At 57.5% G+C, this 15,240-nt stretch overlaps 1 protein-coding gene across 6 annotated transcripts in view; it reads right to left on the bottom strand.

Moving 5' to 3' along the window:
• The window catches only part of LOC108293215 (nucleolar protein 4-like), a 73,802-nt gene continuing 58,562 nt past the window's right edge, over window positions 1-15,240 (bottom strand). For all 6 annotated transcript variants that reach the window (XM_017514525.2, XM_017514540.2, XM_037733366.1 and 3 more), the window contains exons 3-8: window positions 13,105-13,382; window positions 10,667-10,852; window positions 10,392-10,583; window positions 9,992-10,114; window positions 9,368-9,569; window positions 1-4,717 (exon numbers count right to left, since the gene is read on the bottom strand). In XM_017514525.2, coding sequence (XP_017370014.2) covers window positions 4,497-4,717; window positions 9,368-9,569; window positions 9,992-10,114; window positions 10,392-10,583; window positions 10,667-10,852; window positions 13,105-13,382 — 1,202 coding nt within the window. In that variant the 3' untranslated portion in view covers window positions 1-4,496. The remainder of the gene's footprint in view (window positions 4,718-9,367; window positions 9,570-9,991; window positions 10,115-10,391; window positions 10,584-10,666; window positions 10,853-13,104; window positions 13,383-15,240) is intronic.

Genomic DNA, 15,240 nt, shown 5'->3' with positions numbered 1-15,240 from the left:
TTCGGTTTGCTGTTCAGTATTTATTAAGTAGATTCAGTCTTATATATGATATACAGATTCAAAAGGAAAAGGATTCCACATACTTATGAAATCAGTGCATTTAGCAAGTAATACCATGGAGATAACAGCTCGATTAACAGCTCATTGGTCTTTTGTTAAGTGAGGGGGAGAGGGAGACGGCCTGTGCTAGTCATTCCACAAACAAAACAGAATTTAGTCGCATCACGTAGAGAAGACACATTCTAAGAATTAAAATATTAAGCCACATTTACTGGTAAAACTCACTATATAGAACACAAATAATTTTTATAGAGAGCATTGAGGAGGAAGTCCTCACCTGCTTAGAGGAGCCACGTTAAGTTGCATAGGTGCATATCTGTAAAAGTATAATTTAGAGGTGAAGCCATTGATTCATAAAGAGTCACCTTTCAAACTTGGTGCCATCCACTGTTTGCCTTAAGTGCTTACTATCTGGAGCCCTGTGCCCCTCCCTGGAGGTGGGACCTCAGGAAGGAGCTGCCCCCAGAGGAACCCTGAAGAAACGGCTTGTACTATCTGCACTGAAAATCTTAACATCTCATCTCAGATTTTGAACTCATGCTCTTCCAAAACATGTCTCAATTATGCCCGAGGACTAAAGAACTCTTGGGTTGTCCCTAAATCCTGGTTGGCTTGATCCTGAAGGCCACATAAGTCATTCTGACCTTCCCGCTCCCAGGCTGCCCAGGGAAGAACTCCACTCATCCCACAGCTCTGCTGCAAAGTCCTGCCTTCCCTTTTCCTCTGTCCATGCAGTTGCCCACCAGCAGCCCACAGGAGGTCTCTTCTGACTCCTGCTCCTAAATGGACCACATAATAGAGGCATATGGGCCATCTACCAGGTGGAAAGTGTTTTTCAGCCAATCTGAGTTCTATGTGGTTTTTTGTTGTATAGGTTTTTTTGTTGTATTTTTAGGTGGAAACGTAGGTAAAAAGTGAGAGGTTTTTGTTTGTGGCTTTGCTAAGCAGATGAGCTTAGTGAGGTGCGTCTTCCTCCTCAAGAGCGAGTCTTGCAGAACACACAGGGACTGGGGGCATCTGTACATGTAAACAGTACACTTTCACTGAGTCCAAAATTAGGAGCAAAAATACAAAGGTTCACATTGGTCTTAGGTAGATACAGGCGAAAAAGGATTGAGCTGTTTAGCTCAGAAACAACAAAAACAAAGTTTCTAAAGCACCACTAAATTATATAAAAATCAGACCATGGACGGATTGAAACTGGTATTCTGGTGAAATACTTTACTATTTTGTAAAAAGTTTTACAAAAAATTACAAATTAAAAGTATCAACCCTCTGAGTTCAAAGCAGCATTTTGAAAATGAACTGGTAGTTAATCCTGTAACCACCCTTGGAGTTGTAAGTGGCCCTTGGGAATAGGGATGGATGGGTTCCACCTGTTTGAAATCCTCTAAAACCCTCCTAACTCCCTACCTGTCCCCCTCCCCGTCAACACTGTCCTTGGGAATAAACTGTCCTTTGTAAGAGTGGTGACGGTAAAATGAATTTCAGATGGGTTACACACACTGTCACTTGTCTACCTGATGATCCACCACTAAGACCAATGCCCACTTCTCTGATGCCACCCTTCTCGTGGGCTTAGCCCCCTGCAAAGACTCTGGAACCGGAATATCCTACTTTTGCACTTCCTTTTTAACTTACGATCCCAAATGATTACTTTGTGTCCTGAGGCCCTTCAGAAGATTTTTAAATGGCTGTGGGACAGGGCTTTGGGAGCTCCTTTTGGGAGAAGGCAGTCCCTCCGGGGAGGGTTGACACAGCAGCGAGCCTGGTTCATCAGAACCAGCTCTTTGGTGCCCTTGAAGTCAGGAGTAGGGAGGAGGGGTTGAAGCTGCATCTTTTAAAACAAAAGCAAAACAGAACAAGTCCCCTGACTGAACCAGCTAAATGGAATCCTGTTTCCATGCAGAAACTTCCTCCAGATCTTGCCATCTCCAGGGCTTTAGGTGTAGTTTCCATTTGTCCTGGTGAGGCCCTGGGAGACCCAGTGGACTTTTACCATGGAAATATTCTTTCCTTTTTCTTGAAAACACATCGAAACCTACACGCTTGCCGCAGTACTAAGGCAGGCTGGAGGGTGGTCAGTTCCAACAGCTTGAACTCAGAAAAACATTGACTTCAAACTGTAGCTTATGCTGATGTTTAGATCTCATCCTTGTGTGGGAAGTGGGAGGGAGCCCCTTCCCCAGTTTTTCTCACTCCTGTCTGCCAAGAAATGCAAACGGTTCATGTCTAGCTTGGGTACTGCCTCTGGGAGGAGAAGTGGCATGTTAAGTAACTGATACCAGGAATTCTAGGGTGGCGATTGTCTCTGCCAGGTTTTAACATTAAGATTTTCACAAATTGCCCGGGGTAACATTTTGCAAAAGATCTACTGATTACTTTGTAGTATTGTTCACACACAAAAATAAATATTTACACAAATTCAAATGTTGAGGGGAGCAGTACTGAACAGGTGGGACTGGATGTGTGGCTGGCTGGAGTGTGGGAGAGGCCTTGGGCACTGGAGTTTGTGCTGTGCTAAGGGTGAGTCTCAGGTGTCCTGGCCCTGACCAGAGGCCTTGGGATTGGTCAGATGGAAGGCAGAGGTGGTGTGGCTGGGTGGGGTGTTGGAGGCCACTTGAGAGATAGGACCACTCCCAACCTCTAGGGGCTGGAAGTAAGCACGGTGTGGGCACCCTACCTTCCAGAGTCTGGACCTGAGGCAGGATGGGGCATCCTTAGTGGTGCCCCCTCCCCGTCCCTCCTTGGGAGGAGTCTGCCACTGTGCCGGGAGGCAGTGGCCACAGCTGCAACAGGCAATTGGCTGCAGAAAAGCTGGTTTGGGAAGGGGTGCCTGTTCTGGGAGCGAGTGGCTCTCTGTGGCCATCCTAGGATCCACTCGGCCCTGGCTCCCCTGGGGCCTCTCTGCTCTGAGGGAGGAAAGGCAACAGAGGGCTTCTGCCAGCTCTGGGCAGGGGCTGGGCAGCAGAGAGCTGCTGTCATGGCTACGGAGTGTTGCGTGGAGGGGCCCTGGGGGCCTGCTGAGGTCTGGGTGAATCCCTGGTTTAGCAGCACTGGTAGGTATTGCACTGAGCAAGAGGAAGTGCCTATCAGGGAGGAAGGAAACCAGGCCAGCTTTTTCTTTTTGCCCTTTTTCACACTCCAGGGATTATGGGTTTCTTCCAGGACTGGCCCCTCCAGAAGGGCTGGTCTTAGGAGAACCCAAGTGGCTCCTCCACTTCCATTGGTCCCTTTACTCCAAACACGGGGCAAGGGGATGGGAGCTGCAGTCCGGCCTGGAGCTCACAGCTGCCTGGCAGCTGGGGCCCGCCCTGAAGCAGCAGCCCCTCTTGGCAGGAGTTCTGGGGCCCAGGCCTGTGGACAGAAGTTCAGACCTGGCTCCTGTGCAGCAGGGTGTTAAGGGGAAGGGCCCTGCCACCCAGCTGCCACCTCCCAGCACTCCGTCCTGCCAAGCAGCTGGGGCCAGGGTGGGAGGACTGCAGTGGCTCGTTAGGGACAGGACGCTCCTGGGTTCCAGCTCCTGGACACCTAGTCTGGACTTACCTCCCAGGCAGACATATTGTGTGGGGGAGCTGGGGTGACAGCTGTTCAGAACAGGCTCAGGGCACATCCTGGAAAAAGCCCACGCTGGAGTGTGAGGTAGAATACAGGTGACCATGGGACTGGGGCTTCTGTAGAATGGGGTGGGGGTGCCTCTTTTGTTTTGCTTTGCCATGGGTTTGGGTGTGGGTAAGGTCTTCCTGCTTGGCGGTGCCTAGGGAGGTGCCTGGCAGTATCCTTGTGGCAGCACTGGGATCTGCAACAGGATGGCCTGGCCAAGGGGTGGCGGCCCCAGGGTGCGCCAGGCACGCAGAGGAACAGCCAGCCTGGCACCCGCCCTGCCCCTATTGGCCCCAGCCCACATCAGTGTAGTGATATGGAATGTCAGGTATGGGGATACATCCTTCTGATCAGACAGACACAGACTAGCAATCTGTACAAACACAAAAGAATCCATTTTCAGAAAAATAAATTACTAAGGGGAGAGGAAGAAAGGGTCCACTTTGTTTTTCTCAATAAATATGCAATTCTGCTCACCTAAGACTTGAAAGGTAATTATCCGGGGGTGGGATTCTAACATCGGGGTCCACGAAGGTGATTCTAAATAGAGCTGTAGCCCCAGCGCCTTGTCATGGGAGACCCCAACCATTCCAGAGCTGCCCCGTTGGCCTCTTCCAAGCAGGTCAGAGCACCCGTGTGGTGAGATTCCAAAAAAAAAAAAAAAAAAGTGTCCTTGTGCCCAAAGTCTCAGGTGCTTGGAGTGTGGCTAGAAACAGCTCTTTTGGATCCCACCTCTTTCAAAAAACAAAATGTACCAACTGGCGAGGCAGGAAGCCGGGTCCAGGCTGGGACAGCCTCCTTCCCTAGGGCAGTGCACTCCAGGTCCGGTGGGGTCAGTTCTGCTGTAGGATGAGGTTTTCCAGTTCGTCTGCAGAGCGCAGCAGGAAGGCAGCAGACTCCCGGTAGCCCGCGATGAGCTGCCGCACGGCGCTGATCTCTGTGGGGCTGAGCTGAGCGGTGGGCACGGGCCTGCTGGTGCTGGTGCTGGAGGGGGTGGGCGTGGGGGTGGTGGAAGTGGTCGAGGCCCCGCCTTTCATGCTGAGGTCTGTGGGCCCTGTGGAGAGGGGAGGAGGGTGAGGAGGCAGCGGCCACCCTGCCTGGCATTGGGGAGGTGTGTTGTCCTCGGTGCTGTCATAACCCATGGCCTAGTGCCCACTGTGAGTTGGGCACTGGAGTCGATGGCTCTGGTCCATCTCCCTGATGGCTCTATCCCTAGTGCTTGGAACGGGCCTGCGGGCGACAGGGTTCTTAGGGAATCCTCAGGGAGATCTTGCAAGGATCTGATTTTAGGTGAGGAAGAGGCAGCCTTGGGGAAAAGAAACTCCTGAGACCTGCCTCTCCCCAGCGTGGTGAGCAGGGCTTGGGAGTGGGAGATACTCCTGCAGAGGAACTGTGGGACAGGCGCTACAAGAACACCTGCCAGCTCAACCAGGACAGCTGGGGGCAACGCCAGTCTGTGTGCTCTCCTCCACCCCAGACATCGAGGCTGGAAGGGGAGATGGTGTACAGGAGACTCTGCAGGTGGGCAGGGGCCCAGCACACCTGAGAGACGTGTGTGGGGAAAGCCCAGGAAGAGCTCGGAGAGGAGCCACAAAAGGCCAGGAGAACACTTGCCTGTGCCCAGACGAGGAAGGGGCTGCCGTCCAGCTGGAGAGAGGCTGGCTGCCCTGGCTGTCTATGGGAAGAGGTATAGGCCAGACTGGCCAGCCCATAACTGCAGCCCCAGGAGAGAGGGACCACGGCTGCCAGTGGATGGAGGAAGGGGCTGGGTGTGTGAAGCCTCTTTCTGCTGAGCCTCAGCACCTCAAATCCCCCCCTCCTGGGAGGAGTCCTATGCCTGAGTGAGGTGGGGGGGTTCATGCTGCTGGGATACAAGGGGGTGTGATAAGACCCAGACCAGTTATCTGGAGAAACGGCCTGCCCTTTGTCCTTGGATGATGGTGGCAAAGAGGGAGCCAGCCATCTTCTGAAATGCACTAGGGGAATGCGTGTTGGGGAGGGGACCACCAGGCTCTGTCCTCTCTTGGCCTTTCCCGAGCTCCGTGGAGTGGGCTGCCGGCTTTGAAATCAGGCAAGTATGGATGCAAGTCCTGCTCTGCTGCTTCACTGGCAAGTTCTTCAACTTCTCTGGGCCTCAGAGCCCTCGTCTGCCAAAACAAGCCGCTCCTGTGAGCAGAAGCTGAGATGCTGCCTGTGAAACTCAGCACAGGCTGGGGCTCCAGTGTGGAGGCTTAGCTCACAGGAGACCTGACTGCCTCAACTAGCCCAGTAGGGAGGGGCTTCCACACAGGCTTCAGGGCTTTCTGAACAGGCTCCCAGGAGACCTGGAAGCTCCTGGAATTTGAAAAGCAATCTGCAAGATGTTCAGCAAGAAACAGCCAAGGAAGAGAGCATCTGGGTGGGCGCGTGCAGCGCCGCTGCCTCCCTGGGCGGCCTCGCTGATGCAGCCAGGTTAGCTGCCCTGTTCTCTGCCCTCCCCTGCAGTCCCTTCCCCACAGCTTTATCTTCCATGAGGGCGAGGCTCCGCCCCCTACCCTGTAGGTTCTGATGGCCACATTCGCTCATTATTGCATCTCGAGGGCAGTTTTTCGTTGTTTTATTTATTTTTATTTTTTGAGACAGTCTCTTGCTCAGGCTGGAGTGCAATGGCAAGATCTCAGCTCACTGTAACCTCTGCCTCCCAGGTTCAAGCGATTCTCCTGTCTCAGCCTCCTGAGTAGCTGGGACTACAGGCATGCACCAGCACTCCCAGCTGATTTTGTATTTTTAGGAGAGACGGGGTTTCTCCATGTTGGTCAGACTGGTCTCGAACTCCTGACCTTGGGTGATCCACCTACCTCAGCATCCCAAAGTGCTGGGATTACAGGCATGAGCCACTGCACCCAGCCTCCATGGCAGTTTTTAGCTGCTATGAAGAGAGATGGACAAGCTCTTGTCACCGGAGGTATCCAGACTGGAAGTAACATATTGGGAGAAATCATGGAAACCTGACTGCTGCTAAAAGGAAGCTGGTGCAAGTTGGATTCTAAGGTGGGTCAATTTGTCACACGGGGTTATTTCCTCTCTGACCACAGATTGTGGACACCAAGGCGGAGGTCCCAGGAACCATTTTCTAAACAGTGTCCTTGGAATTGAGAGTTAAGGAAACAGTTAAGTCTGTTAAACACAGGAGGAAGGGCTTGGGGCTGTGTCTGGAAACAGCAGCCAAGCAGGTGACTGATGCCTACGGTGTCACAACAGGGGACTGGGAAGCTGGGAATAGGAGTACCTATGCTGGCTTCTGGATATTACAGGGGCTGGACCCAGAGGGATAGGGAGGAGACGATCTAGTTCCCTCTAGGGTGGCGCTGGTCCCTTCTGCATCATGCTTGCGAGGGGCCAGAGCCTCCTGGCGTAGTCAACATGAGCAGTGGCCACAGTTCCTTTCTTTTCTCCTCCTCTCCCCAAGTGCTATCCTGTTTATGCCTGTGCTCAGAGCTTCCTCCCTTCTCTCCTGGGCTGTAGCTGAGGCTTTGAAAGGAGAAGGTCCCTGTTTCCTGCAGCCGATCTGATCTGGAGACATGCACATGCAGGCTCTGGTTACAGCCAGATGCTCAGGTTGCTGAGTGACTGCCAGATAGTGGGTAGAGGGATAGGAGTGAGCGTGAGTTACCCGGCACCCCAGGCAAGACAGGCCGAACCAGATTCTATCTAAGCTGATTTGCATCTCCAGATGATAACATAATGAGCAAAGTGAGGAGCTCTGAGCCATTAATACGGCTGCCTGGCAGAGGTACCAAACTGATTGAACAATCACTTGAAAGGCCAGTGGGGCTGGGTGGCCCTGCAACCACGTGGCTGCCTGTCGTCTTCCTTCAACTGCTGGAGGATTTAAACAGTGTTCTTCAAATGAGGTACTAGTGCCCAAGGACAGAGGCTGCCCTAGGTGAGGAGGTCAATGGCCAGATCTCTGCCTCAGTGGCCTCCCCACCCACCGTGAAGGAACCAGGGTATTCACAGATGGGAGACCGAGGCCCCAGAATGCACAGGGGCAGAGCCCGCTGCCTCCCTGGAGGGATCATCCTCTGGCTGCCTCTTGGGCAGGTGTGAACAGGGAGGGCATGAAGCAGTCTCGGCCCCACCATGAGAGGCCCTTAGGCGGGTTGGGAACCTGGCAGCCGCAGCCCTGAGACAGGTCATGCTGGGTGACACCAGGTAGAGGCTTGTCACCATCGCCTGCTGCTAGGATGGAGCAGGTCCCAGGCCACCCTCACCTCTCCTGCTGGGTCCCAGACCCCCATGTGTAGGGAGGGCAAGGCTGTGGGATGGCTTTTCTTCCCAGAAGGAAAGGAGCCCGCCTAGGACAGCACTCCACCTCTCGCCGTGCTGGCCACTCTGGCCTTAGCTTCAGGGATTAGGGCCAGGCAGCCTCTTATTTTAGGTTAAGAGGCATTAGGAAGGGATGAGGTGTTAAGCCCAGGCAGGAATCTTCCAGGGACCTGCGTATACTTCCTCGTTCTAGGGGGTGGGGGTCAAGGCGAGTGGAGGCGGTCTGGGCTTCCTGCCATGGATGGGGACTAGCTCCCGCCCTTGCTGCCCAGGAACAGTGAGGGGTCTCCTGCAGCCAGGGACAGGGGCTTAAGGAATCCTCTGGCACGTTTAGCCAAGACCGCGCACCAGGGTTCCCCGGCTTACAGGTGGCACCTTGCTCTAACCTACTCACGCTGCAACTTGGCAACTCAATTCTTCCCCTCACTCCCCGGCCTCTGAACAGCCCCCAAAGCACGTGGCTTCAGCCTCCTGCCCTCTACATTCAACCCTTCTTACCACAAGGGCAGACAGAATGGCAGACTGCCCAACTCATGGCCCTTCTTGTGCTTAAAACCTAGCAGGGGCTCTTCCTGCACACAGAACAAAAACCAAGTGTCTGGCCCAGGAGGTCCTGCGACCCATCAGGCTGCCCCCTCTCCTGCCCTGCTGCCTCACAGGAAAGGGGTCTGAGGTTCCCCCCACAGCAGCACCTGACTCCATGAGGAAGCCTCTGTCTCTTCCGGGACTGTCTCCTCAATGGTCTGCACTGCATCTGCCGCAGAGTCTCCCGGGAAGTTACCGGGAAAGCACCGACTGGATCACACGGCTACAGGAGTGGAGTGAGGGGGCAGGTGTGCAGCCGTCACCCTGGGTGTCTCCAGGTGGGCTCCGTGAGCGCAGGGGCAAGGACTGAGGCCCAGCACTCGGGTGAGAAAAGCTCTCGCCTCACAAGGCAGGTCCTGAGCTGAGGCCTGGGGAGGGAGGTGACCGCGGGCCAGCAATGCCTCACTGAGCCTCCGTCACTATGGGTGAGATGGGCTGTGGAGATTCAACTCAGGGCAAGAACAGACCCTTGGCTGGGACTCGGAACCCACAGGGGCCCTGGGGTAGCGGAACCAGTGAGAGGCGCTGGTAGTGAAGGCAGGAAGCGTTGCAGCCAGTGTCACTGGCGATGAGAAGTGGCGGGGAGGCTTTTGCTTTAACCAGCTGAAGCCTCCTCCTTCACCATCCCATCTAAGGACCTGCTGAGACGATGAAGTGGGAGGGGGCCAGAGCCGCCGCTCCTGCTCCCCAGGCTGTGAGGCAGCCCCTTTCCGTCACTGGCCTCTGCTGCCCTCTGCCCTGCCCCGGGGTGCTCTGCAGACCCAGCTGGGTGCTGGCCAGGGAGCCAGAGGCCAGGCCTCCTGCGACTCACCATTACTGTGGTTTCCTGTTTGGAGGGACGCAGGGGGCTGCAGGTTGCTGCTCAAGGCCCCATACCCACGGTAACTGTAGTTGAGGCCGCCGTTGGCGTACACAGGGTCCTGGGAGTAGGAGGAGGCTGGCAGTGAGTAGGTGGAGTGGGTGATGGCTGTGGAGTCCCGCGAGTGCTGCTTATCCAGGGCTATGGGCTCATCCTGCAGAGGGGAGAGTGTGGCGCTGGGGAGACAGGGGTAGCCAGGCCCAACTACCATCCCCGAACACCAGGTGGATACACGCTGCGGCCCCAGGACTCCTGGGACCCAGTGCTGTGGTTTGACCTGTGAGACTCTGTCTGTCTCGCCCCAGGGGCTTTCCCCAACTCTGCTCATCTCCCTGTGAGTATACTTGATCAGCGCCCTCCAATCTTGGGATGAAGTCCACACTTCCATGAGGTCTGAGGACCTCTAAGAACACACCTGACCTCCACCCACCTCCTCTCCTTGTCTTTGCCCTCCTGTTCCCCCTCTGCCCCTCTCCCAACTGCACCCATCACAGCTCCCTCAGTCCACACCCGTATGAAGACTGCTCTCCCCGGCTGCCCGGGGGCGGCCCCTGCTGCAGCTGTGGCGGCAGGTACCTGTGAGGACTGGTAGATCTCCAGGCGCATCCGCTTGGCTGCCTTTCTCGTCTCGCTCTCACAGGCAGCTGCCAGGATGTTTTCTGCCATGGCCGAGGTCAGGTGGGGTGGCGTGGGTCTGGTCTGCAAGCAGATCGGGGATGGAGCTGGCACAGGGCTCGTGGAGGTTCTGGGCTTGTGTGGAGACCCTGCCCCAGGGGTGGGTGGCACAGTGTGGGGTTTGGGCTCCAGCGCCTCAGTCTATGGAGCTGTATGACCTTTCCAGGCCCCTGTTCCCTCATCATTTGCAAACCAGGGATGATGGTACTTGCTTCCAGGGCTCCTGGGAAGACCCCGGGTGAAGGGGCCCAGGCATCCTGGGAGTGTGGCAGGAGGTCAGGGGTGGTGCAGAGGGACTCACCATCTCCATGCCGTTCTTCTTCATGCGGCGGCAGGACTTGAGGTACGTGCGGATGCGCTTGCGGGCTCGCTCCTGGAACTCGGGGAACTGCCGGCTGCACGACTCAATGATGGCCTGGATCTTCTCCTTGGGCTGCTTGGAGATGGGCACCATGCGGTCCAGGTTTTCGTCCACAAAGAGACGCACAAACATCTGTGGGGACAGAGACATGGCCGTGGGATGGGCTGGCCCTGGCCGTGCCCCTACCCCACCCCACGTTTCCAGCCGGTACTCACGTTGAAGGCCTTAAGGCGCTCAGGGTCCATGCCTTCGGAGTCGTTCATCTTGTCATTGTCCTCATGGTCATCATGGTCATCATCGTCGTCATCTGCTGTGGGAGCCCGGCCCACTGTCAGGTCCTCGGGGCAGCCGCTGACCTCGGTCTTGATGGAATCGTAGCTCCCAGAGCTGTAAGGTGGGGACTAAAAAGAGGGCAAGAGGCAGAGGGTTGGGCCAGGCGGCTGCTCATGCCCTTGCTGGGTCTCCCATAGGCAGGGAGCTTGGGGACCAGGGCAGCACGTACACCTCGCTGCCCGACAGCCACAGCTGCAAGGCCCGGAGCAAGTCACTGCTCTTTTCTGCCCACTTCATCTGTGGAATGGGGACAGCAATGCTGCCACCTCCCTCCCTGGGCTGCGGCAGGGAGGACTGACTGCAACAGTAGGTATGCAGAGACCAGGCTCCTGGGGGGTGCCAAACGCTTAAGAGGGTGTCACCTCAGCAGCGGCCCACACCGGGACCTGCCACGTGCGCAAGGGAAGGGCAGACATGGAAAGGGCTCGAACCTCCTGCCGGCCTCCTCTTGTGCCAAGATATGTTTTGCCTTTGGGGTTTTCCTCCCTGATCCCCAAGGGGCTGCAACAAGTTGACAACCAAGCTGTCACCAAAGCAGTAAGCATGCTGTCTGTTGGGAGGAGGAACATGGCTGGGCGGGGTGGCCAGCCAAGGCGACAGGTCCATTAGGCAGGATGTGTTCCTGCAGCTTCCGGGCTGGGCTTCTCCTGTCCCCCCCCACCAGGACAGCACAGTGGCCCACTGAGAATATGTGGTAGAACGGGGAAAGGGAACCAGACCCAGCCTGCCCCAGCAGTCACCTGTCCTCCAGTAGAGAAGGGCTCTGGCCCTCTGCTCCTACCACAAGCTCCTCCCTGGACAAGCCCCTCACCCATCTCTCCCTGGAGGCAGCTCTGTCCTCTCCTCCAGGCCTCCGCCATCTCATCCTTCATGGTTCAGCTCCCATATCACCTGTCTCCTGCCCCGGGACAGCTGAGGACCACGATTGACTTTTGGGAAGTTTGTGCTTTCGATATGTCCTAATTACTCATTCAGATCCTGACTGGCAATAACCTGGGGACACTGTTCCTGCCCTCAGGGAGGTTGCCATCTAGCAGGTAAGGCAGGCTCAGACAGCAGGTGGCTGCGGTCAGACCCCGTGATGTGGCAGCGTGGTGGTGGCACAGCCGTGAGGGGAATAGCACTATCTGAGGAGCAAATCCAGGAAGCTGTGTACTGCCTGGCACCTGGCCCCACAGTATAGCACCCCCCGCCCCCAACCAGGCCTCTCTCCCAGTAACCAAACCCGCAGGGATCAGTCCCCTAGGGTCGCTGGCCTGATGCCTGTCTCTTAGTCCACATACAGACTTGGAAAGTGGCAGGATTCCCAGGGCAGGCAGACGGAGGAAACTAAGATGGGAGCTGCTGGTGGCCTTCCTGCTCCCATCTCACTTCCTCACGCCCCCCCACCCCGCCATGTACCCTGTGGCCACAGTGGCAATGACGGCTCAGCAAAACTCTCCCCTCTATGGGAGAGCAGCCATGCCTGCCCCTTGGACCCAGGCAAAACCTGCTCTGGCCAGAACCTGCTCCCAGCCACCTGTGCTACACACACAGCAACAACTCAACACTGAGCCCACGGTATAGAACTTCCCTACGAGACGCACCAACTGAGGCAGGCAACTAGCTAGAAACTACTCCACCCTCCCTGCCGCAGAGGAAACAGGCCCAGGGAGGGAGAAGAGCCTGTCCCGGGATGTGAGCTCCAGGAAGGTGCCTCTGCCCCTGGGAGCAAGTTGGAGAAGAGGCGCTACTGCAGGAAACCTTAGCGGCCCGGAGGCAGCTTGTGGAAGCATGAGGGAGGGCCCCAGGAAGCAGGGGGTGCCCACTGGTGAGGGCAGCTGCCCTGCTCATCCTTCCCACCTTCCATCAGCCTGGTCAAAGGAGGAGTTCCGCTGCCCACATCCCTGGGCCCTCGCCCTTTTTTTGTATGACCTATAAAATGGGGACAGGCAGGCAGTGGGAGGCCTTGTACCTCACTGTGCCGAAAGTGGCCACTTGCTGTTGCCCACAGCAGATGCTGTTCTGGGGGAGGGGGCCAGGTTGTGGGGATGCATATCCATCTACCACCTCAACCAAGGCAGGGGCTATCAGCTCCACTTCACAGACAACAGGGAACTGGGCCCGGAGAAGGCGGCCTGGCTTGAGGGGACACTCCAAGCCATCTCCCATTCCAGATCCTCTCCAGGAACCCGACGGTGTACCAGCCACAGCTGCCACCCTGGCTTGGTGTCGCACACATGCGCTGGCTCCAGCTAAGCTCTGGGCATAGACAATTTCATTCCCACCTCACAACAGCCCTTAACAGAAAGAAATGGACTCAGCTCCCAGTCCCACACACCTCAGGGGTGGTCTTCACCCCGTATTTGACGCGGCTCCGCAGCCCGTCAGCGCCGCAGCCGTCAGAGGGGTAGGAGGGTGTGCCGAGCGACGTGGCTGGTGGGAGCTTGTCGCACAGGTTGATGGGCTGGTCCTCAGCTGCCGTGGTGAAGTCCATGGGGGCCACAGCACCGTTGCCATTCATCTCGGGGAAGGCAGGGTCACCCTGCGTGCTGCTCGACGTGGATGGGTTCAGGGTGGAGGAGCCATTGCCGCTGCCACTCTCGGAGGAGGAGTCATCTGGAATGAGAGGCCTGGGTGTGGGGCCCCATCCCGGGCACTGTGGCCACAGCAGCCACCTGTATCCCACCCTGTGTCTTCCTCATGAGTGTCCCTGGGTCGGGGGGTGAGTGCTGCTACCGCACCTCGGAGGCTCCGAGAGGCGTCTTCCCCAGCCCACAGCCTTAGCTGAGGCAGCCCCAGGGTCCTCGCTGCCAGAATAGCAGGGCCATCAGGAGCGGAGGGGCCGGGCAGGGCTGTGCGGGGCAGGGCGGGTCTCCCTGCACTCTGAGCTCACAAGTGCTATATCCAGGCTTAGGGGAGATTCAGCTCCAAGGGTTTGGGAGTGAGGCCCAGCCAGGCTCTCCCTTCTCCCCAGCTCCCGGGACCACATCTCCCACCCACCCTGCTCTGCTGCGGGGCACTGCCTTGCAGCTTCACGTTCTCAGAGCCCCTCTCTACAGTGGGCCCTCAAATGTCTCCTTCCTCTGCCTGAGGCAGGAAGATGGCTCTGTTGTGGCCTCCAGCCATCGCCTCCCACCTGCAAGCCCAACCCAGCTCAGCCTTGGCAGCCTAGGTACAGTGGTCACCGGATCCACGTACAGGCCCCACGGCCTGGGACGTGCCAAACCGGGGCTGCAGGATCTGGGGTCTGCACGGGGCGCCCTGAGTGGCTTGCCTGCTGTCTCGGGGTGAGCGGCCCTGGCAAAGCACTACGAGGGCGCCCCCTGCCGCGAAGAGCGCGGCACTGCCGGCCTGCGAGCGCCAAACAGGAAACTTTAACCTGGAGGACCAGACAGTTCCAGATACATTCCAGGCCTCTCTGCCCACCCAGCCCCGGCCCCGGCCCCCTGCTTGCTCAGCTGAGACGGCAGAGGCTGAGACTGCACGAGAACTCCCGGGGTCACTGTCAGGTGAGCACCCGCGAGGGTCGCGGGGGTGCACAGGTGCCCTGTCGGCTCCGCAACTGCACCCAGCGTGGGTGGGGGTGGGGCGGTCACAGCACTCCCTGCCGCTCCTTCCCCCAGGCCAGGGTCATGACAGACCCCACCCCCACCCTCCCAGCCGGCAGATTATGAAGATTTAGTCCCCGGCGCTGGGCACTGGGCACTGGGCACGCGCGCCTCCAGAGCGTCCCCATGGCGACCGAGCGGCTCTAGCGCCCCAACCAATTGCTGGCCTCCCGGCTGCCCGAGGGCGGGTCCAGGCTGCCTATTTAGCAGCCGGGCCGGGCAGAGGGGGATGGGAGGCTACGGCGGCGCAGTGCACCCCTCCCCCTCGGCTGCTGCAGGTCCCCTGGGCCCGGCGTCCTGTCCTCGGGGCAGCCTAGCTCCACCACTCCATCCTCCTGCAGGGCAGCTCCAGGCTCTGCTCAAAGCCCGCCCACGGCTGACCCTCACTGGCTGCATCCCTGGAGTCCTGGCCCGCGCTGTCTGTCCCCAGGACCCCCACCGCCTGCCCGCGCCCGGTCTGGAGTGAACACACTACCCAGCATCTTTACTGTGCACCTACTGAGTGCTAGCCTGGAAACAAAGTGACGACTGCAACCAAAGTGCCAGACCTCCTGCGGGGATAGATGTGCCTTACTGAGTGAGCCTCACGAATAACGGGGAGGGTGAACTGCGGGAATGGGGGTGCCCACCGTCCTCTACCCAGGAACCAGACCAGCTCCCCATGCAGCCCCCACTGGCTGTTCTCCAGCGCCCAGGCGCCCCACACCCCACCGCCAGTGAAAGCCAGGCGGAATCCTCACTCCCCTGTCCCACGGCCCTGGCACACTCAGTCCCGTGACCTCTGCAGTCCCCCAGCGCCGTGCCACTATCCTGTGCTAGGGCTCTGCAGTTTGCCTGCTATGACACTTCCAGCTGAGCAGATGTCG

The sequence above is a fragment of the Cebus imitator genome, unplaced genomic scaffold (genome assembly GCF_001604975.1).
Source record: "Cebus imitator isolate Cc_AM_T3 unplaced genomic scaffold, Cebus_imitator-1.0 Scaffold18, whole genome shotgun sequence".
NCBI lineage: Eukaryota > Metazoa > Chordata > Mammalia > Primates > Cebidae > Cebus > Cebus imitator.
Note: the sequence above shows the minus strand (reverse complement) of the source record. Positions and strands in the feature narration are given on the sequence as shown.